The sequence below is a fragment of the Bufo bufo genome, chromosome 2 (assembly GCF_905171765.1).
Source record: "Bufo bufo chromosome 2, aBufBuf1.1, whole genome shotgun sequence".
In the NCBI taxonomy this organism is placed as follows: Eukaryota; Metazoa; Chordata; class Amphibia; order Anura; family Bufonidae; genus Bufo; species Bufo bufo.
Window position 1 is genome coordinate 288,690,060 of NC_053390.1, and position 22,347 is coordinate 288,712,406.

A 22,347-nucleotide genomic window follows, 5' to 3' on the forward strand; every position below is an offset into this window, starting at 1 on the left:
CAGGAAACCTCGATGTTTTGAATCAAGCCCTTTGGTCTGGGAAATAAACAGGAAGTCGTCCAAGTATGGCAGCAACGGAACCCCTGACAATCTTAGGAAGGAGGCTACTTCCGCAATCACCTTTGTGAAGATTCTGGGGGCTTGAGAAACCCCAAAGGGGAGGGCTCTGTATTGCAGGTGTAGACATTCCCCCTGAACCCAGACTGCTGTCCTCAAATATTTTTGGGAGGACACATGTATTGGCACGTGGTAGTACGCGTCCTCTAAGTCCAGAGTCGCCATCCAGCAATTCTTTGATAGTAGATCTATGGCCGACCTTATGGTCTCCATGCGGAATTTTTTGTAGCTGAGGAATTTGTTTAATTTCTTCAGGTTCAGGATTACCCGAAAGGATCCATTGGGTTTTTTTTACTAAAAAAAGAGGAGAGTAAAAACCCCTGCCCCTCTCTGCCTGCGGAACCGGGACAACCACCCCTTTTCGCAGAAGTAGCAGGACCTCTGACTCTAAGGCCTGTCTCTTGACTAGATCCTTGGGGTAATCTGTTAGCCTGAACGAGTCCCGGGGACGGGTCAGAAGCTCCAGCCGGAACCCCTCTCCAATCCCCCCCAGGATCCAGCCGTTCTTGGTTATGTTTTTCCAGGCTGGGAGAAAGAGAGATAACCTTCCCCCTACCTGGGATTCGGCGTCATTGCTTATCTTTGGGCCTTTGATCTTGGGGTTTAAAGAGGAAACCTCCGGATTTCTTAGGAAATCTATCCTTTTCCCTTTTATCATACTGCCGACCCCTTTGCCTTTTGCCTTGGTATCTACGAAAAAAGGGGGGCGTTGAGGAGCTGGAAAACCCTTCTTCCTATCCGAGGCCTTTTCAAGTATATCATCAAGGGAAGACCCAAAGAGCCTGTCACCCTCACAGGGGATAGCGCATAACCTAGCCTTAGAACCCTGATCCGCCTTCCAGGACTTCAGCCAGATAGCTCTTCTAGCTGCATTGGATAAGGCGGATGATCTGGCTGAGAACCTAACTATATCTGTGGAGGCATCGGCTAAAAAATCAACAGCCTTAAAAAAGGTGGGAAGAGAGGCCAAAACTTCTTCTCTTGGTTTCTTCTCACTGAGATGCTGTTCCAGCTGTTCCAGCCAGATATGTAGTGACCTAGAGACCCATGATGCTGCAACCGCCGGCCTCAAGCAGGTAGAGGATGATTCCCAGGCCTTCTTCAAATAAAAATCCGCTTTTTTATCCAGAGGATCAGATAGGTTACCCAGGTCATCGAACGGAAGAGCAGACTTCTTGGCAATCTTTGCCACCGGAGCATCAACAATAGGGGCCTTGTCCCAACAGGCTGCTACCTTTTCATCAAAGGGATATTTTCTTTTGACAGAGCTTGGAATAAAAAACTTCCTATCAGGATTCTTCCATTCCTTTTTAATTAATGCCTGCACATTCTCATGAATGGAAAAAAACTCTCTGCTTTCTGGGACCTAACCCCTGAAAGGCAACGTCTGCTGTTGATTTAGGCTGTTTCACCTCTTCTAATTGCATCGTCGCTCTGACCGCTTTAAGGAGGTTTTGGGTATCTTCAGGCGAGAAAAGGGATCCCCCTGTTTCTTCTTCTGCTGACGAAGTATTATCATCGGAGAGTAACTGGCCTGCTTCTCTTTCCTCCGCGTCCGAACGGTCTATATCCGAATCCCTCATATCCGGAGATCTTCCCGGAGACTGCGGACGATTCGTAGTTAAGGATTTTAGGGATGCTTTCACTTCAGATCTTATTAAAGATCGCATATTCCTGGAAAGGCTCCGTGACTCCTCTGCCACCAACTTATCAATACATGGGGAGCATAACGGCTTAGAATAGGAGGAAGCTAGGGGGACCTTACATCCTGCACACTCCTTATGCTTCGTCTTTGAGGCCGCATTTTTGGGGGGCTTTGCCACCTACACAAATCAGGCAGATAACACCCCATTAATAAAAAAGGATATATCTCACCACCTTCTTTAGCCCCCACTCCTCAGGACTGGTACCGGACTCGCGGGCCTTGAGGGTTCCAGGGGTTCGGCGCGTCCGTCTGCAGGCTCTGACATCTTGCTGACCGCAAAGAGCCTCTTCAGCACCACACTGTGTGCCACATCAGCCGGCTGGGTTCCCCCCCCCTCTGCCCCATTTATATTTTAAAAGACGCGCCAGGGCACACATCGGCGCTCAACCCAACTTCCAGGTCAAGCCCCGCCCCCCCGCGTCGGGGCGTGCGCATGCGCAGACGCCCCTTCCGACGCCGACAGGAAGACGGGCAACCCGGGAGCAAGGAGGGAAGCCGCCCGAACACGGCCATAGCGGCTCCCTCAGGCCAGCGCCGGAATGTGGGGGAAGAGGCCCAGACTGTAGGCAGCAGCCCCGGAGAGCCTGACGCCACCTGGGGGAGGCCACCCACCGGATAAGAACCTGGGCCTCCCCCCGGCTGTAGGTGAGAACCAACGTGAAATCCAACGTGAGCTTCCCAGAGACTTCCCATCCGGAGGACAGGAAACCTGAACTGGTGCTTGGTGGGGGTGTGAACCTTTTATCTTCTCAGGTTTCCTGTCCCGGATGGGAGGTCCCTGGTCGCATGGGGTGCCGTCATGGGTGAGGGGAAAAACAAAGTACACCCTCTTTGAATTCTATGGTTTTATGTATCAGGACATAATAAATAAAAAAAATCTGGTCCTTAGAAGGTCTGGAGCATTCAGGCGCGTGTTAACGCAATGACAAGGAGGAAATCACATTGTACTCCTTTTGAGCTAAAAATCAATTTTTTCAATTGGTCTTTATTAAAAATTAACTGAAGTCATACAGAAAATTATTACTTCAAGTTAGCGCTAAAGGTGGTCCTACAAGCATGTGACTCATGGGGTGTACTTTGTTTTTTACACTTGACTTTTCCATTCTGGCTTCATATTTGTTAAATAATGATATGGTGGAATCACTTGTGTTCTTCCTCTGAGGTTGTATTTGCTGACTATTAGGCCCCTTGCAGACGAGCGTGTGCGGATTAGGTCTGGATGCGTTTTGGGAATGCATTCAGTGAAAAATGCATGATTTCGCAAACAAAGTCATTCAGTTTGGTCTGCGATGGCGTTCAGTTTTTATCGCGCGGGTGCAATGCGATTTAATGCGTTTTGCACGCGAGTGATAAAAAAACTGAAGGTATACAAACAACATCTCTTAGCAACCATCTTTCACTGAAGCCCTATTCACTTTTATGGGGCCAGAGTTGCATGAAAAACGCAGAAGATACGTGCTGCGATTTTCACGCAACGCACAAGTGATGCGTGAAAACCAATGCACATGTACACAGCCCCATTGAAATTAATGGGTCCGGATTCTGTGCGGGCGCAATGCGTTCGCATCACGCATTGCACCCGCGCGGAATGCTCGCTTGTCTGAAATGGGCCTTAAGGACCAGATTTTTCTTTTTTTAATTATTAATATGTCCCAATACTTAAACCATAGAATTCAAAGAGGTTGTACTTTGCTTTTTCATGACTCTAGATCGAACTACCCTTACACTTAGAGAACAAGTGAATAAGCACAGGTACAATATAAAACATGCCTGCATCACTGTATCAATCCAGAATTAATAAAATTATCCCCTGCAGAGGGATATAATCACTCTCTAGGTTTAGCCCCTAATGGCGTCAATGAGGACACTGAGCAGGTAACAATATAAATTAGCAAATAAATGAAAAAGTGTAAATGTAGTGGTTGACAGAAGAATGATTTTTTTAATTTTACATTAATAATATATATATATATATATATATATATATATATATATATATATATATATATATATACATACATACATACACACACTACAGACCAAAAGTTTGGACACACCTTCTCATTCAAAGAGTTTTCTTTATTTTCATAACTATGAAAATTGTAGATTCACACTGAAGGCATCAAAACTATGAATTACGGTAACACATGTGGAATTATATACATAACAAACAAGTGTGAAACAACTGAAAATATGTCATATTCTAGGTTCTTCAAAGTAGCCACCTTTTGCTTTGATTACTGCTTTGCACACTCTTGGCATTCTCTTGATGAGCTTCAAGAGGTAGTCCCCTGAAATGGTTTTCACTTCACAGGTGTGCCCTGTCAGGTTTAATAAGTGGGATTTCTTGCCTTATAAATGGGGTTGGGACCATCAGTTGCGTTGAGGAGAAGTCAGGTGGATACACAGCTGATAGTCCTATTGAATAAACTGTTAGAATTTGTATTATGGCAAGAAAAAAGCAGCTAAGTAAAGAAAAACGAGTGGCCATCATTACTTTAAGAAATGAAGGTCAGTAAGTCAGCCGAAAAATTGGGAAAACTTTGAAAGTAAGGGCTATTTGACCATGAAGGAGAGTGATGGGGTGCTGCGCCAGATGACCTGGCCTCCACAGTCACCGGACCTGAACCCAATCGAGATGGTTTGGGGTGAGCTGGACCGCAGAGTGAAGGGAAAAGGGCCAACAAGGGCTAAGCATCTCTGGGAACTCCTTCAAGACTGCTGAAAGACCATTTCAGGGGACTACCTCTTGAAGCTCATCAAGAGAATGCCAAGAGTGTGCAAAGCAGTAATCAAAGCAAAAGGTGGCTACTTTGAAGAACCTAGAATATGACATATTTTCAGTTGTTTCACACTTGTTTGTTATGTATATAATTCCACATGTGTTAATTCATAGTTTTGATGCCTTCATAGTCATGAAAATAAAGAAAACTCTTTGAATGAGAAGGTGTGTCCAAACTTTTGGTTTGTACTGATATAGAGAGATTATATATATATATATATATATATAATCAGTGTGTTGCTATATCACCGAGGCCTCTTCTTTCCCCTACGTTATAATATTATAGAGGAGCTTCAGGTCTTGCCACATTAACTCTACCAGTTAGACGTTCTCCATAGCAATATAGAGAGATCTCAGGATATCCCTGAATAATGTAGATCCCGCCAGACATCATCCCTTCATTGGTCCCTATAGGGGCTATTTAATACTACACACACACATATAAAAAGGTAGTATAAAGAGCAATAGATCTTTACAGAGATGCCCTGGCAGTTGCAGGCTTTTGTAACTTCCAATTCTATGCATCCAATGCTAACCGTCAGCTGCCAGAAGACAAATGTAGGACAACCCATAGTCAGCTAATAGAGCTTCAACAACAGACTGCAGCAAAACCCGGGGTGTCTATAAGAAGGTAGGCAGCCAGTCTGATTTTGATTTTCAGACGCTGCTACTTATTTGCGAATGTGTATTCATAAACTGCAACTTCCTACTTAGTGAACCGTGTAGCCATAAGTTTTATTAATGTTAAAAATGAGAATGTATCACTAAGATTGGCGAGACCCCCACTGATCTTTAGAATTAAGGGGTCACAGTTCTGGTATAGTGCTGCAGGGCCTTGCACATTGGGAGGACAGGAGCGCCCCTATGCTGGTAAAAGGCTGAGGGTCAGACTCCCACTGATAACAATGTTATAACCTAGCAATATGACATAACTCAAATACCTCTTAAAGCTAAACTCCAGTTTTTTGGCTTTTTAAGAAGACATCACCAGCCCTAGGGTACATGCCAGCAAGCCCTTCTGACCCTACATTCAGTGTATGTACTTACAACTTAAGCAATAACCATCATAATCATTTATATAATGCCAACATTTTCTATGGCAATTGGGATAATAAGTTCCCACTTTGTGCCTGCATCATGGGTTGTATGAAAAGACAGTGTGGTCATCACTGAGGGACATTAATCAGAACAAGCAACCAGTCAAATTCCAGCTCTTATTTTCCAGACGTCCTTTAGAAAATTGAAGCAACAGCCTGAATCAAGCCACTTTTCCTTAATAGTAGTTGAGATAAAATGTGTGTAGTGGGGTATTTGAGTTAGACTGGTGAAGAATGTGATACTAACCTTCCACATGGGCCTTTAAAGCATCCAGGTCTTCTGCTGTCATATGTGAGAAACGGCAGGAAGGACCAAAGTCACACTGACCTGAGAGAACAAAGAAAAAAAAAGGAGAGTTTTGTTTTAAAGGGGTTTTCTAGGCTGAAATGTAAAAAAATAAAATAAAAAATGTAATATATATATATATATATATATATATATATATATCTGTCCAGCAGTGGTTAGCACTGGTGCCTTGCAGCGCTGGGGTCCTAGGTTCGAATTCGACCAAGGGTAACATCTACATGGAGTTTGTATGGTTTCCTCCCACACTCCAAAGACATACTGATAGGGACCTTAGATTGTGAGCCCCATTGGGGACAGTTGGATGCTAATGTCTGTAAAGCGCTGCGGAATATAGTAGCGCTATATAAGTGCATAAAATAAATAAATAAATAAATACACACACACACATATATATATATATATGTATATATATATATATATATATACACACACACACACATATACATACACAAACAATATTAAAAATAATAATATTATTATTATTATTATTATTAATTTAAAAAAACAAAAACACTCAAGCTTTACTCACCTCCACCAATCCAAGGCCGCTGACACTGCTCTGGTTCCCACTGCACTCCACTTCCTGTCCAGGCGCAACACTCAGAAAATTCCAGGAAAGGTCTGCTTTGTGAATCACCTGCCTCAGCAAGTGATTAGATGAATGGGCATTTCCAGCATGTTGAGACTGGACAGAAAGTGAAGAGCAGCAGTGACCGACGCAGCACTGGAACAACAGCAGCAGGGATTTGTGGAAGTGCGTAATGCTTCTGTTCTATTTCTAACATTGTCCGATCAAGTTTATACACGCTAGTATATTTATAGGCACCGCTGTGGAAATTCATACGAGAGGCTCGGCTCTCTCTGCAGCTGCTGCGCCCTCTGCACTTTGATTCACAAGGCCAAGCAGTGTAAATGTCATCATACCTGGCCCTGTCAAAGTTCAGAGGGCATGGCCTCTAGGTGTAATGGTAATGCCCCCGTTGCTCCTAAAGGCTCATTTGCATATATTAAATATGCAACAGATCTACAAAGCACTTCCCCAGACAACGGTGACGCATCTGGAACCTGACCCTGATCTCAACAGCCCAATTGCAGTGCTACCACAATGTCCTGACATGCCATGTTTTGCCATCAGGGCACATGGGTGAAACTACTAGGTTGTGCTGCAAGCACTGGAGTCATGAAAACAACCGTTGCATTTCCAGCTATAATGGACAACGTCACCCCATACGCTGCAGTTTTCACACTGGCCACTAGGCCTAAAGTATGTTATGAGTTCCTGTATTTGAGAGCAGCTACATGGGCCATAGAGACAATGGACAGGAGGTGACCCCCAGTGACTTCTATGGGAAAGTTTTCTAGGCATGCTCTGTGACACTTGTGCAGAGGTCAGGAGGAAACCGATAAGCTGTAACTGGTGATAATGAGAACAGGTACTGAGAAGTTACCTGTACAGAACAGGAAATCGTCACCTAATATCAGCACTAGTGCCCAGTGCAAAAATTGCAGGATTATAAAGATTTAATTAAATATGAATAGTGACATGGAAAAATTTAAAAATACTCACCAAAATTCTAAAAAGAAAATAAAGTTTAACATAAAAACATAATTTAAACAAAAGCTCATTTTCTGATGACACAGTCCCTTTAACACCCACAAACACTCCACCACAACTACAGGAGGCGATCGATAACTAAACTGTTTGGTCCCAACGCATTTCTGAAGGATGCCACGTGTACCCATATCTTGCTGTGTTCAGATTTGAGGATAACTAAGATACAGTTTTTTTAGCTATTGACATAGCGTTTTAATGTTGTTGACCAATAAAAGTTACATTTTATGTTTATTCACCTGAGGGTATATTATTATCATTTTTGGAGGAAAAACCCAACACTCCATCCCTGTCATTAAATTCTATGTACCTGTGTGTTTTGCTGTTTTTAAGTGGTAAAACTGCACTCGAAAAACAGAAGAAAAAAAATACCCAATAAAGAAAAGCAATGAGACTCACTAATGACATGAAATTCAGTGATTCAACTGTGCAGCCCCTTTACTGTTCTCCACAGACCAGCAGGCTGCCACCCGGCTGTACAGAGAACTGCTGCCAGCCCCATTCAAATGAATCAAGTAGTCCTGCAGTTCCCCAAAACAGTTGGTGACCATCACTGTGCGGGGAAAGACCGTGAAGGGGTCACAGCACAAATCACCACTGCAGCCCCTTCATTTTTATGATTGGTGGGTAGTCAGGAGGTCAGATCTCTTCTGATCATAAAGTGAAGTAACGCATTTTATGAAATGGGAAATTCCCTTTAAGAAAGAGGTTTGGATTTCATCTTCACCTTTAACTGGATCACATTCATATACACAAAAGCTAATAAAAGCTAATGACAGCAGAGGCATTAAAATCATGTCACCTTCGCATCATGATGGACAGCAGATTTGTACCTATGACACTGGCTGACCTGTTACATGGGCACTTGGCAGCTGGAGGCATCTGTGTTGGTCCCATGTTTATATGTGCCCGCATGGTTGAGAAAATATATTTGAATATATGCAAATGAGCCTCTAGGAGCAACTGGGGCGTTGCCATTACACCTAGAGGCTAAACTCTCTCTGCGAATGCCATGCACTGTGCACTGATAGACAAGCTGAGGCAGTGTCAAAGTGATCACGCCTGCCTGGCCCTGTCAAAGTGCACAGGTCGCAGCAGTTGTAGACAAAGCAGAGCCTCTAGGTGTAATGGCACTGCCCCCGTTGCTCCTAGAGGCTCATTTGCATATAATACAACATTTATGTTTTATTATGTGCAATGCGGGCACATATAAACATAAGACCAACACAGATGCCTTCAGCTGCCAAGTGTACATGTAACAGGTCAGCCAGTTTCATAGGTACAAATCTGCTGACAGGTGCCCTTGAAGGATAATACCCACCTGTCTGGAGAAAGCGTCTGCACAGTTTCTTACATTCCTCTTCTGCAAGGATCTCTGAAGCATCTAATATAAAGAGAGAGAGAAAATACAAAAAGGTAAGAGAGGTCTACAACTCTCCACAACAATCCACAAAATGAACAGGAACTGTACATACTGTGTATACTGGATAATGTACCTCCTAAATTAACAGTCACTGAGAGACCCCATTATCATATAGACTGCTCCGAGGGGACACCAAATCTTCTTAGTCATACATTGGCGAAATTATTAAAGTGGTTGCCAGAGTTAAAATAAAGATTGTTAAATGGAAGGGAGGGTGTTAAAATAATAAAACAATGTATACTTACCGATTCAAACCCCTTCTACTCCAGGACCACCGGTTTGGTCCTCCCGGCCAGGCCTTTACATGACTGCCCGAATCGCACAGATGACCACAGCAGCCAATCACTGGTCTCAGTGGTTTTGTACCCTACATCACGGAGGCTAGTGATTGGCTGCAAGGATCATGTGAGGTAAATGGGACATTATGGCTGCACCCAAGAACATGACAACCAATCAAACCTCAATAACAACCAATACACAAAAGTAAGAGGGGGATCTAGCCAAATTCGATTAAAAAAAAAATCTGTATAACAAATAGGCAAAGGCCCCAGGTAAATGCTACAGAGATGAAGCCCAAACAGGGCTGATGGGACTAGGTCAATAGGGCAGCCAATAGAGATAAACAGATTTTAAAAGGTATATCCATGTAACCACTCAATATTATATAAATCAAATATATCATATGGACACTCTGTGGGGGTCACTGGAAAAAATGCAGCGCTATAGTAATATATCCACATATATGAAATAAGTAGATCCTTAAATGCAAAGGGGTGAGTCACCATTAATACTGTAGCGTTGTATCAGCAGGGGATCCCCACAGAAATAGCATAAATGCGTGGGAAAAAAAATCACAATACAGAATATACCAGCAGTATCAATTCAATAAATCATATAGATACCCATAGCGGTGATGGTCCCAATTATGCCCCGTGTGGCAGAAACCCTCAACGCGCGTTTCAATATACAGCTTCGTCAGGAGGTAATAAAACTAAAAAAGTGGGATGATAAATAGGCCTCAAAATAGTTAACACCTGTAAATAAAGAGCGATGATGATGTAGAAAAAGCAACGCCACGGCGCTCAAAGGCATCTCCCCAAACACACGTGTAACGTGGACAGCATGTCAGGTGACCGTGCACAAAAATGACGAGCGAGAACTGCGTCCGAAGCCATGCACGTGACCGGAATCACAAGGAGGCACGTATGGCTTTCGTTGCTATGGGGATAGTAAACTGAGCACAGCGCGATGCAATTCCACAGCGCATCAACAGGCTGCGCTCAATTCCAGGTGGAAACATATTGGCGGGTATAGAGCTAGTGAAAAGGACATATTAGGAGATCTATAAGGGCAAGGTAAAACTCTGTCTAGAATAACTGAACCATCACCAATAAATTAAAATGACAATAAACATGTGATGAAGCATACAGTAGAAAGACACCGATTACAAACTAAAGTACATTGTGCATAAAAACATAAATGAAACAACATAAAATCTTATATAGCAGTGGTGGCGAACCTATGGCACGGGTGCCAGAGGTGGCACTCGGAGCCCTCTCTGTGGGCACCGACACCCTGGAAAAAGTCGGAGTGTACCAATATGCCTTAGACCTTTCCTGCCATTCATCAGCGCAGGACGCACCATGAACAGCACAAGCAGCACACTGAATGTAGACAGGCTATTATAGCTACTACATGATAAAGTACATGGAAGATACACTATACTGGACTGTAGGATTCAGGTTAACTTGCCACGTTGGCACTTTGCGATAAATAAGGGGGTTTTGGGGTTGCGGTTTGGGCACTCGGTCTCTAAAAGGTTCGCCATCACTGTTATATAGCATGATTCAATGTGTGAATAAATAAATAGCAATGATAGTGAACAAATCCATTCATCATTACAGCAGGATGCATGCATCAATCATGCATAAAGACAACAACCGTGAATATAAATGGCAGAAAACAAGCATAAATAATTAAAACTCAAAAATTCATAATAGTGCAAAACGTGGCTATGTGGGAGAGACCATCTTGGCCCATATGATCATCCTTTGGTATCGATGTTAGCATTTAGTTTCTTCTTGTAAAAGTTGTTTCTTTAAATCCCCTCCTCTGGATCCCAGAAGGACTCTATCAATCCCCCTTACCCGTAGACCCTTGGGGTCACATGCATCTTTATCTCTAAAATGCTTAGCCAAGGGTTGTAAATGGGCAAGTACATCAGCACCTACTGATTGAGCTGATCTAATTTTGCTCGCATGTTTAAGTATATGGACCCTCAAATCCTGTGTGGTCATGTCAACATATACCTTGTTACAAGGACACACTGCAAAATAAATAACCGCCAAAGTGCGGCAAGTGATGTGGTGAACAATTTAAAATTTGCGTGTGCTCTTAGCATCATGGAATGTATTATTCTTCAACATGTATTGGCAAGCACTGCAGTGACCGCAGGCTAAAGAACCCCATGGTGGTCCACGACCACTCAACCCGTTACGTGTGGGTGGTGGGACATGTCTAAATGGCGCGACCTCCTCCACGTAATCAGTGGTTGATCCGCTAAGTTTTTATTCAGGTCACAGTCCGATAAAAGAACTGGCCAATATATGTTGATAATAGAGCGCATAGCACCCCATTGGGAGTTGAAGGGTGTTATAAATCTTGGTTGAGATTCAAAATTTCCTATATTCTCATTCCTACGTTTGTTGTTTCTACTCACCAAGAGTTGGTCATGTTGGGACTTTTTCGCTCTTAAATATCCCTTATTAATGTCTCTCTGATTGTAACCTCTATCTCGAAATCTGTTGTATAGATCACGCGCTTGAGTCTCAGATCTCTGACCACTGGAGCAGATACGGCAGAGGCTTAAGAATTGTCCAATTGGGATACCTCTAACTGTCTGTGGGTAATGGGAGGACCCTGAATGCAGAATAGAATTGATTTCCTCTTTCCCTAAGGGCTCATTCACATGACTGTGTGCTGCCCGTGTACGCAATGCATTGCGGACCGCAATGCACGAGCACCGACCGTGGGGCAGCCGCATGCGGATCGCGGACCCATTAACTTCATGGGGTCCGCGATCCGTGCATTCTGCAAAAAAATAATATATAGAACAAGTTCTATTTTTTTGCGCAACGGAAGCACGGAACGGAACCCCACGGAAGCACTCCGTAGTGCTTCCGTGGGGTTCCATTCCGCATCTCTGGATTTGCTGATGATTAATGTACACGGCTGGTGCCCCTTGTATTGCGGACCCGCAATACGGTCACGGGAGCGCTACGGCCGTGTGAATAAGCCCTAATCAGCAGAATATCAAGGAACTCAATCTGAGAGTAACTATATTTCCAAGTCAGTTTGATATTTAGCAGATTAAAATTGAGGTGTTGTAAAAATATCTCTAAATCAGCTATTGAGCCCTGCCAGATTAACAGTATATCGTCGATCTACCTTGACCACGACACCACTGAGCTGTAACCACTCACATTTTGTACCTATTCCCTTTCCAGGTATGAAATATTTTGATCTGTATTGTGATCTTTGCCCACGCATTTATGCTATTTCTGTGGGAACCTCCTGCTGATACAGCGCCATAGTATTAATGGTCACTCACCCCTTTGCATTTAAAGTATAACTGTCATATTTTTTTGGGGAGTATTGGATTGTGGTGATTAAATAGGGCCACCAAGGTGATATTAAACTTTTCACAGTGTATTCAATTACCCCTTAATTCCACATTTTTGTTCCCTGTACTGCCTATTTTTACCTGTGCTTAAAGGGACACTGACAGGCCTAATAAGCATAATTATCTATATATGCATGCACAGGTCTTCTAATGTGTATTAAAAACATATAAGTATGACCCCTGTCCACCTTATAAATACAGCAAACTGATGTTTTATAACCTGAAGTAATCGCTCTTCTTTCTGCCCAAGGGGCGGCGTTTCAGCTTCATTTCTGCCCAGCCAGCCGCCCTCCAACCGCCGTTTTGAAGCGCCGCCTTCTGCTGTACCCGACGTTCCGAGATCCGGCGCATGCCCAATAGAAAGCTATGGGCATCGGACTACCTTTCAGCTTCTGCGCATGCGCCCGGCACCCATAGCTTTCTATTGGGCATGCGCCGGATCTCGGAACGTCGGGGACAGCAGAAGCCGCCCAGCGAAGTGAATATTGATGAGCTGGGCGGCACTTTAAAACGGTAGTTGGGGGGCGGCTGGCTGGGCAGAGGTGAAGCTAAAACGCCGCCCCTTGGGCAGAAAGAAAAGCGGTTACTTCAGGTTATAAAACATCAGTTTGCTGTATTTATAAGGTGGACAGGGGTCATACTTATATGTTTTTAATACACATTAGAAGACCTGTGCATGCATATATATAGATAATTATGCTTATTGGGCCTGTCAGTGTCCCTTTAAAATAGGGTTGCTAGGCATGGTCTGTTGAAGGACGGAGCAGAAGCAGGCTGCGTGCAGACTCGTATTACTGACAGCCAGGGACTGTAAGTAAATGATTAAAGCCAGGTCCTCCCCAGCAGCTGATAACAGTGCCTGCCTGGGCTGTGTGCACTTCTCCCTGTCCCTGCGCTTGGCAGACACTCCCTCACTCAGCAGAGCTGGAGGATGCAGGGTTGAACCAGCGCAGACCAGAAATTGGGGTCTAAATGTGACAGTTATCCTTTAAGGATCTACTTATTTAATATATGTGGATATATTACTATAGCGCTGCATTTTTTTTAGTGACCCCCCACAGAGTGTCCATATGATATATTTGATTAATATAATATTGGTTACATGGAAATACTTTTTGAAATCTGTTTCTCTCTTTTGGCTGCCCTATTGACCTAGTCCCATCAGCCCTGTTTGGGCTTCATCTCTGTAGCATTTACCTGGGGCTTTTGCCCTATTTATTATACAGTGTCATTATTTATGAGATTCAATAAACTTTTATTGATATATATATATATGTATATATATATATATATATATATATATATATATATATATATATATTTTCTTTGTAATTTTTCTTGGGGTTATTGGTGGTACTATATGGGTTTTTTTGCACCCAAGAACAGTGGAGTGCAGTGGAAAAGAAGGATCGGTGCAGGAACAAAGTGGGTTTAAACTGGTAAGTATAGCTTGCTTTTTTATTTTAAAGGGATTGTTCGAGATTTTGATATTGATGGTCTATCCTTAGGATAGGGCATGATTATCTGATTAGTGGGGTCTGACTCCCTGTTTGAAGGGACTGCGGCGCTCTGGCCTTTTCTTAGGTCAGTGACATCATGCTCATAGGTCACATGGCCTGGGTACAGCTCAGTCCTATTCAAGTGAATGGGCCTGGGCTGCAATAGCAATACCATGATCAAATGGACAGGGCTGTGCTTGGTAATCTGTGAGGAGGCCGCAACGCTCAGTGGAGTGCTACGCCTCTTCAAACAGCTGATTGCCAGTGGTACCGGACCCCACTGATCAGATCTTGATGACCTATCCTGAGGATATGCCATCAATAGCAAACTTGGACAACCTTTTTAACACCTTCCCTGTTATTTGACCAACCCCTTTAAATATAAGCCCCTTAGCTGCTGCAGAGCATCTCTTTAAAGAGGTCCGAGACAGATATATTTCCTGTTCTGCAGCACCACATAATGCACCTTGCATCAGTGAGTATAGCCATTTTTCAGGTATATCACAGAATATCTTAGGGTACGGCAACATACGACGGGTCCACCATGGATTATCTGCAGCAGCAAATCCGCTATGGATTTTGGAACATATCCACAGCAGAAAGCGACATGCTGCAAATGTAAAATCCACATCACAGCGTTTTTGCAGGATCCATCATGGATCAGCAAAAACGCTTCCGTTACAATAATACAACTGCATCCATCCGTTATGAACGGATCCGGTTGTATTATGTCTTCAATAGCCATGACGGATCCGTCTTGAACACCATTGAAAGTCAATGGGGGACGGATCAGTTTTCTATTGTGTCAGATAAAATGGATCCGTCCCCATTGACTTACATTGTGTGCCAGGACGGATCCGTCTTGCTCCGCACCACATCGCGGACAGAAAAACGCTGCTTGCAGTGTTATTCTGTCTGCTATGGAGACGCAACCAAATGGAATAGAATGCATTCTGTTTTGTCCCCAGTGACAATGACAATGACACACTGTGGATTTTCCACATGCAATCCCGCATCAGAAAATGCAATGTTTTGGCCAAGTCTTGGCATTCCTCTTAAAGGTGTTGTCCCTGCATGATCTCCCAACCGATCTGACACTGGGCATGAAGAGATGCAGCCGCACAGTGGGAGTGGCTGTGACAAGGAAAGCAGCCGCCATCCAGCGGGCATCACGTACTTGGGCAAAGAAGATGGCATCAGTGTGCTGTCCTCCTTCGTGGGTCCATTCCATAAACTATAGAATATGGGCTCATGCACGCGATGTAAGAGCTCCGTGCCCGTATTGCGGACCGCAGACCCATTGATTTGAATAGGTCAGCGATCCACAAGATACGGGACCCATCTTTTGCGGTGCTTAGGCATGGATCGGTAGCCCACGGAAACACTACCAAGCGCTTCCGTGGGCTTTCAGGTCTGCACCTCAAAAGATAGGAAATGCCCATATCTTGCAGATCACGGACCCGCGATACGGGATTCACACAGCTGGTGCCCGTGCATTGTGGACCGCTATTTACAGTTTGCAACATGGGCGTTGAGCCCTTATGTTCATGTAGAATGTAGACTGCCCACACAAGGTATCCGTATTCCGCAGACCCGTGGTGACCGCAGCCCCCAGTCATGTGAATGGGGCCAAACACTGAAGCAGCAAACTTGGTGAAAACCAAAATTTGTGTCAGTCTCAAAACTTGGTTGGGGTCCTCACCTCTGAACAGGTCATACCAGGCCTTCTTACTCTTCTGGTGCTGCACGCCAGTCAGGTGTTTCTTGCGGTTGTGCAGATTGTCCTGAAAGGTCCGGTCACAGTAGTCGCAGAAGTACCGCCGGCCCATTCTTACCTTGCCGGCAGAACCCCTCTAACACTTATATCTACAGCACCGTCATGTCTCCTCCCGGCCGTCAGGGGGCGCTGCAGAACACACACAATGTTACAGCTTTCCAGGTTTGTATACGTAAACGCAGCGTAGCCACGCTACAGCGCTGAAACAGTTAACGCAAATATACAGGCCTTCTGTCACGTGACAGGAAGTTGTCCGCCATTTAGCACGTCACTCGGAGAGACGCTTCCTGTTAGCAGCCGACTGTCACCATGTCTGTGCTGAACACCGTATACCGCTCCGTTTTCCGCCGCACCTCCACCTTCACCCTCGGCATCGTGCTCGGGGTCGTCCTGTTTGAGCGCGCTTTTGACCAAGGAGCCGACGCTTTGTTCGAGCACCTGAACCGCGGGGTAAGGACATAGGGGTGACCTGTGTAGGATGGCTCAAGGGCACAGGGGGTCAGCCGGGGAATGGGAGCCGTTTACACGGCGCTGCAACAGAGGACGGCATTCAGTGGCGGCGGCGACGACGTCTGAAGGACATTGAAGGAAGGGCAAGGACATGTCCTGTAGATGGCGCCCCTGTCACAGGCTGGCATTGTGGGGTCTGGCCATGTTCTATGTAAATGGGAGGAAAGTCCATTGTGAAGTACTAGGGTCTTCCCGATCCATCTGATATCCTTTCAGCCTCTGTTCACACCACGCTGTCAGAATGTGCACCCCTGATGCCAGCGACTGTATACCATATAGATTCTGCATGTATTGTGCGGTATACGTTTCTACATGGGGTGTGCATTCTACTGTACAGTACAGATAAGATATGTATCATCACTGGTACAGCGGTGCCCATATCGATCAGAAGGAAGCAAGGTGACCGGCTACTACTCCCTGCACCAATATTGAAAATCTCCTCCTAGGTACGTGAATGCGGTTCAGATGCTGCCTCCTCTGGTACCTCCATGTATCCGGATAATGGGGTCTGGTCAGTCAGTCATGTTGGATTTTTATAACTCCCATAGACCTCAGTGGGGAGAGCCATGTGAGGCCACCTCTCCTCCATTGAAGCCAATGCAAGAAGGGGTTACTGTCGACCACTTTGCAGATGCTGGTCCCCTGTCTGACCTTCACAGCATATCATGTGGTTGGCTATATGATGATCGATGACCCTTTTAAAGTCATTTTCCAGGATTACAGCAGTTTCTACCTAGCGTATGACAATCACTTCCAGAGAGGGTCACTTGTGACTCTGCAGCCATTGACTGGTCTTAATGGTGATGTGTCCCGAATGTAAATGCTGAGACCGGTCACTGGTCTGTACCCTGGCCGGAAGATTGCCGAACAGAGCCAGGGTGCAGGTGACTGTTTTTTCATTGGGGACCACGCTCTCCTGGGTCTAGGTGATAACGGCCATTATCTTGGAAACCCTCTTTGGGTTGCCTTCTCACACCATTGCTGTACTGATTTTACACTTGGCGTACCCTGCTATCTATCTGCTCCACTACAATGGCCAACCAGCTTAGCACAAATACAATTGGCAGTGTTGTGGGTGTAAGGAGATCACTCAGTTATCTGTTCCCACTCGTGCACTTCGTTGGCTGCTATTCCGATACAGTTTGTGGGTATTTTCTGCAGGTTCCTCATCTGATATAATCTGCTGCTTTATTGCCAAGGTACGATGAGCCAGCTAGTGGTTCCATGCCATGTTAGGAGTGTGCCCCAGCCAGCGGCATTTCTAATATCAAAGGTCACGTCAGGGATCCCTGATGAAGGAAAATAATTTTTCCGAAACACTTAGGATCGTGCAGTGACGTCATAAAGCACGGAGAAGTGCCACCGGCTGGAGCACAGCCCATCATACCATGGAACTACTAGTTGGCAAAGATGGTAAGGTAAGTGTTTTGCAGTTTGTATAGAGTAGCAGCAGTGGTATTAGACAGCACCGCCAGTCTGAACGCGTAAGGTCGGTTTCCATTGTGCAATGCTACAGGCGCTTATCGGGAAGGAAGCGTTAAGGATCAGCCGTTGAACAAGCGTTTCACTCGTTTAGCAGAACTGATTTTAACTTGTTTCAGGTTGCTTTTTTTTCCCCATGTAAAATGTTTTAGAAATTTCTTTTGGTTTACTGTGGAAACAATCACGTAAAAAATATATATAAAACCTCCTGCATGATATGATAATGAATGTTGCGGATGTACATGGCTACATTTATACAGTCACAGAACATAATGCACTATAATAATAGATGCAAGCATAACATATGGACTAAGCCCTCACTCTATTGATAAAATCTGAGACACTTGGTCAATACATTTTTACTGTGGAAACAACCAACAGTCTTTGTATATTCCCCGTCAAACATCTGACACTAAGACTTGGACACTGCAAAAACCGTAAGCGGAATGCCTGACTTCATGCATGTGGCCAGATTCCTGAATACAGGGCCCATATAGTAAAAATGACTCTTTACATTTTTATGGAATTGCGGCATGCTACATAATTTCTATATTAGGGAATATTTCTTGTGGGGAGAATATGGTTTTAGAGCCCACCTTAAACCTGTTAGTTTTAATGATTGGCCTGTCGAGCACCAAGATATTTGAAGGTGTCCATCCCCTATAGAATATATATAGTAGTAAAGCACCATAGGCTGATTAAATATATCAAAGTAATACTCTGTACATACTTCCTCTTGGTAGGTGTAAAGCTATATAAAACAGGAGGTACCAGCCATGTTCTGCGCTGATTAATGTGAAATTCCTTGTTGCTCTATTCTAGAAATTGTGGAAACACATCAAGCACCAGTATGAACAAACTGAAGAGTAGAAGAGCGTTCAAGAGGCCCAGAACACAGATTCTTCACGGAGGATTGGTTTGTGCGTGGGGGCAAGCCTCGCCTGCGTTCTGTGACTTCATGGATACACCTTATTACCAAAATCGCAATGTAATGTCATCCTTGACTTGCTGCTACGGATTGATGGAGGAATCACATTGTTAAACTCGCCACCTACTTCTTAGTATCCTGTTCTCAACGTGTTGTAATAAACAGATGTCTATTTAATACCATGCCGTTACGTTGTCATCCGTCTTAGAGCGAATTCACACTGCAGATTGTATTGCAGAAATGTCTGCCGCTGTCCTATTCTGAAAGAAGCTTGCAGCCAAAACAAATGTATTGAGATAAATGGCACCGATTTTTCAGTTACAGAAATTTCTGCAACAAATCTGCCACGATGACTAATAGACCTTAAAGGGATATCCCTGTTTCGTGATAAGTTATCAGGGCAGGTCATTAGTAACTCCTGGCACCCCCACCAATTAGCTGTTTGAAGTGGCTGTGGCACTAATGCCCGAACTTCATTGGTTTTATTGTTTGCCTGCACGCCTTCTGCATTGTAGTGGCGGTGCAGTGGAATAACAGCTTTCTCTGCTATTTAAAGGGGCTGTGCAGTTTCGGGACGAAACCAGACAACACAGGATCCACGTACAATAAATAAGTGATTATTACTTACCTGCCAGATTCTGTGCTGCCACTCTCTCTGTTTCTCCCAGCCAATATATTTACCAGACTGCAGCAGTGATGTCATGTCGACAACACATGACCGCTGTAATAAATCATTCGCCTCAGCGGTTAACTGAAGAGGCCAGTGATTGGCTGCAGCACTCATACCTTGACACCACGCAACAACAAAAAACATTTTGTCCTATACTAAATCGAGTGTGCGGATTACAAATCCGAAGTCAGAATTAGCATAAGTATGCCAAAATGAATTAAGCACTTGGAAAGCATTGAATAATTTTGAACAGAATGAGTTTTAGGCTACTTTCACACTCGTTTTGTGCGGATCCGTCTTGTATCTGCACAGACTGATCAGCACGAATAATGCAAACGCTTGTATCTGTTAATAACTGATCCGTTTGCATTATTCATGCAAAAAAAAGTCTAAGTCAAAACGGATCCGTCTTGACTTGCATTGAAAGTCTATGGGGGGGCGGATCCGTTTTCAATTGCACCATTTGTGTCAGTAATCCGTTAGGCTCCGCATAGTCAGACGGTCACAAAAAATGCTGCAAGCTGCGTTTTAGTGACAGTCTAAAAAACACAACTGAGACCAAACGCAGCCAAATTGATGCATTCTGAACGGATCCTTATCCATTCAGAATACATTGGGGCTGAACTGATCCGTTTTGGGCTGCTTGTGAGATCCCTGAAACGCCAGTGTGAAAGTAGCCTTACTCCAACAATTACCTGATCTACATCAAAGTTTGCGTAGTAAACAGTGTATGAAAATGTAATAGAATAACAATTTCAAAAAGTCTTGTTTTTCAGTTTAAAAGTCTTATATGAGCAAGGCCCAGTACTGTCAAAAGTGCTTCAGGCATCTGCTTTTGCGTTTGTGAACGGTCACATTTTCCTGTTGCAAAAACCAGCAGTAGTCCCTCATCATGTTGGGATTCCAGCGGCCTTGATACCTGTTCTCAATTGTAGAAATATCTTTATGGAACCGCTCTCCATGTTCGTCACTTACGTGTTCCAAATTGGGTGGGAAAAAGTCAAGATGGGAATGTAAGAAATGCACTTTCAATGACATTCGGCAGCCAAGTTGTTCGTATGCTGTAAGCATGTTGTCTACTAATTCAGCAAAGTTTGCAGCTCGTCTGTTCCCAAGGAAGTTCTGCACTAGTAGCACAAATGCATCCCAGGCTGCAAGACGCACTCGCTTTGTCAGATTCTTGCACTGATCATAAGTAGTGTATTTGCCACATTTGTAGCAGAAATTGTCTGGATCGTTAACACATTTGCGTTTATCCATCTTAACCACTTTCCCATCTGGGCCATTTGCCCCCTTCCTAACAAGGCCTAATTTTGCAAATCTGACATATCTCACTTTATGTGGTAATAACTTTGGAACGCCTTTACTTATCCAAGTCATTCAGAGATTTTCTCATGACACATTGTACTTCATGATGGTCATAAATTTGAGTCAATATATTTCACCTTTTAAGAAAAAACCAAATTTACCAAAAATTTTGAAAAATTAGCAATTTTTTAAATTTCTCTGCTTTTAAAACAAAGTGATACCTGATAAAATATTTATTACTTAACCTTCCCCATATGTCTACTTTATGTTGGGATCATTTTGTACATGTCATTTTATTTTTTTAGGACATTGGAAGGCTCAGAAGTTTAGAAGCAATTCTTCAAATTTTTAAGAAAATTGCCAAAACCCACTTTTTAAAGACCAGTTCAGGTCTGAAGTCACTTTGTGGGGCTTACATAGTGGATACCCCCATAAATGACCCCATTGTAGAAACTACACCCCTCAAGTTACTTAAAACAGATTTTACAAACTTTGTTAACCCTTTAGGTGTTCCACAAGAATTAAAGAAAAATGGAGATCAAATTTTAGAATTTCACATTTTTGGCAGATTTTCCATTTTAATCCAATTTTTTTTCTTTAACACATCGATGGTTAACAGCTAAACAAAACAATATTTATTACCCAGATTGTGCGGTTTACAGAAACACCCCACATGTGGTCATAAACTGCTGTATGGGCGCAGAAGAAAAGGAGCGCCACATGATTTTTAGATGCCATTTCTCATTTGAAGCCCCCCTGATGCACCCTTACAGTAGAAACTCCCAAGAAGTGACTTCATTTTGGAAACTAGGGGATAAGGTGCCAGTTTTATTGGTACTATTTTTGGGTACATATGATTTTTTTGATCATTCATTATAACACTTTATGGGGCAAGGTGACCAAAAAATTGGTGGTTTTAGCACCGTATTTATTTATTTTTACAGCATTCACCTCAGGGGTTCGGTCAAGTGACATTTTTATAGAGCAGATTGTTACGGACATGGCGATACCTAATATGTATACTTTTTATTTTTTTACATGTGAAACCTTTTTTATTTAATAAAACAATTTATTTTTATTTTTTTATTTTACACTTTGCGTCCCCCATAAGGTCATACAAGACCTCTGAGGGACATTTAACTTCACTTTTTAATTTTTATTTTTCCACTGTTTATTTCTCCTGTAGATGTGATATATATTTTTTTTAACCCCAGAAAGGTATATTAGACGCTGTTTTGTTAACAGCGTCTGATATACCTGCTACCTGGTCCTCTGGTGGTCCCTTTTGCTTGGATCGACCACCAGAGGACACAGGCAGCTCTGTAAGTAGCACCAATCACCACACTACACCCTTCCCCCCCCCCCCCACTTATTAACCCCTGATCACCCCATATAGACTCCCTGATCACCCCCCCTGTAAGGCTCCATTCAGACGTCCGTATGTGTTT

General features: G+C 43.7%; 2 protein-coding genes across 2 annotated transcripts in view; one reads left to right on the top strand and one right to left on the bottom strand.

Annotated features, from left to right (window-relative positions):
- Nucleotides 1-16,217, bottom strand: part of ZMAT5 (zinc finger matrin-type 5) — a 35,918-nt gene extending 19,701 nt beyond the window's left edge. Inside the window, exons 1-3 of the mRNA XM_040416687.1 lie at nt 15,927-16,217; nt 8,942-9,004; nt 5,949-6,029 (exon numbers count right to left, since the gene is read on the bottom strand). Of these exons, the coding sequence (XP_040272621.1) occupies nt 5,949-6,029; nt 8,942-9,004; nt 15,927-16,053 (271 nt within the window). The 5' untranslated portion in view covers nt 16,054-16,217. The remainder of the gene's footprint in view (nt 1-5,948; nt 6,030-8,941; nt 9,005-15,926) is intronic.
- A 43-nt stretch (nt 16,218-16,260) lies between these two features.
- Nucleotides 16,261-19,098, top strand: LOC120988909 (cytochrome b-c1 complex subunit 9). Its single transcript, XM_040416688.1, has 2 exons — nt 16,261-16,451; nt 18,816-19,098. The coding sequence occupies exons 1-2, from the start codon at nt 16,311-16,313 to the stop codon at nt 18,861-18,863; spliced, it is 189 nt and encodes a 62-aa protein (XP_040272622.1). The 5' UTR covers nt 16,261-16,310; the 3' UTR covers nt 18,864-19,098.
- The last annotated feature ends 3,249 nt before the right edge of the window (nt 19,099-22,347 follow it).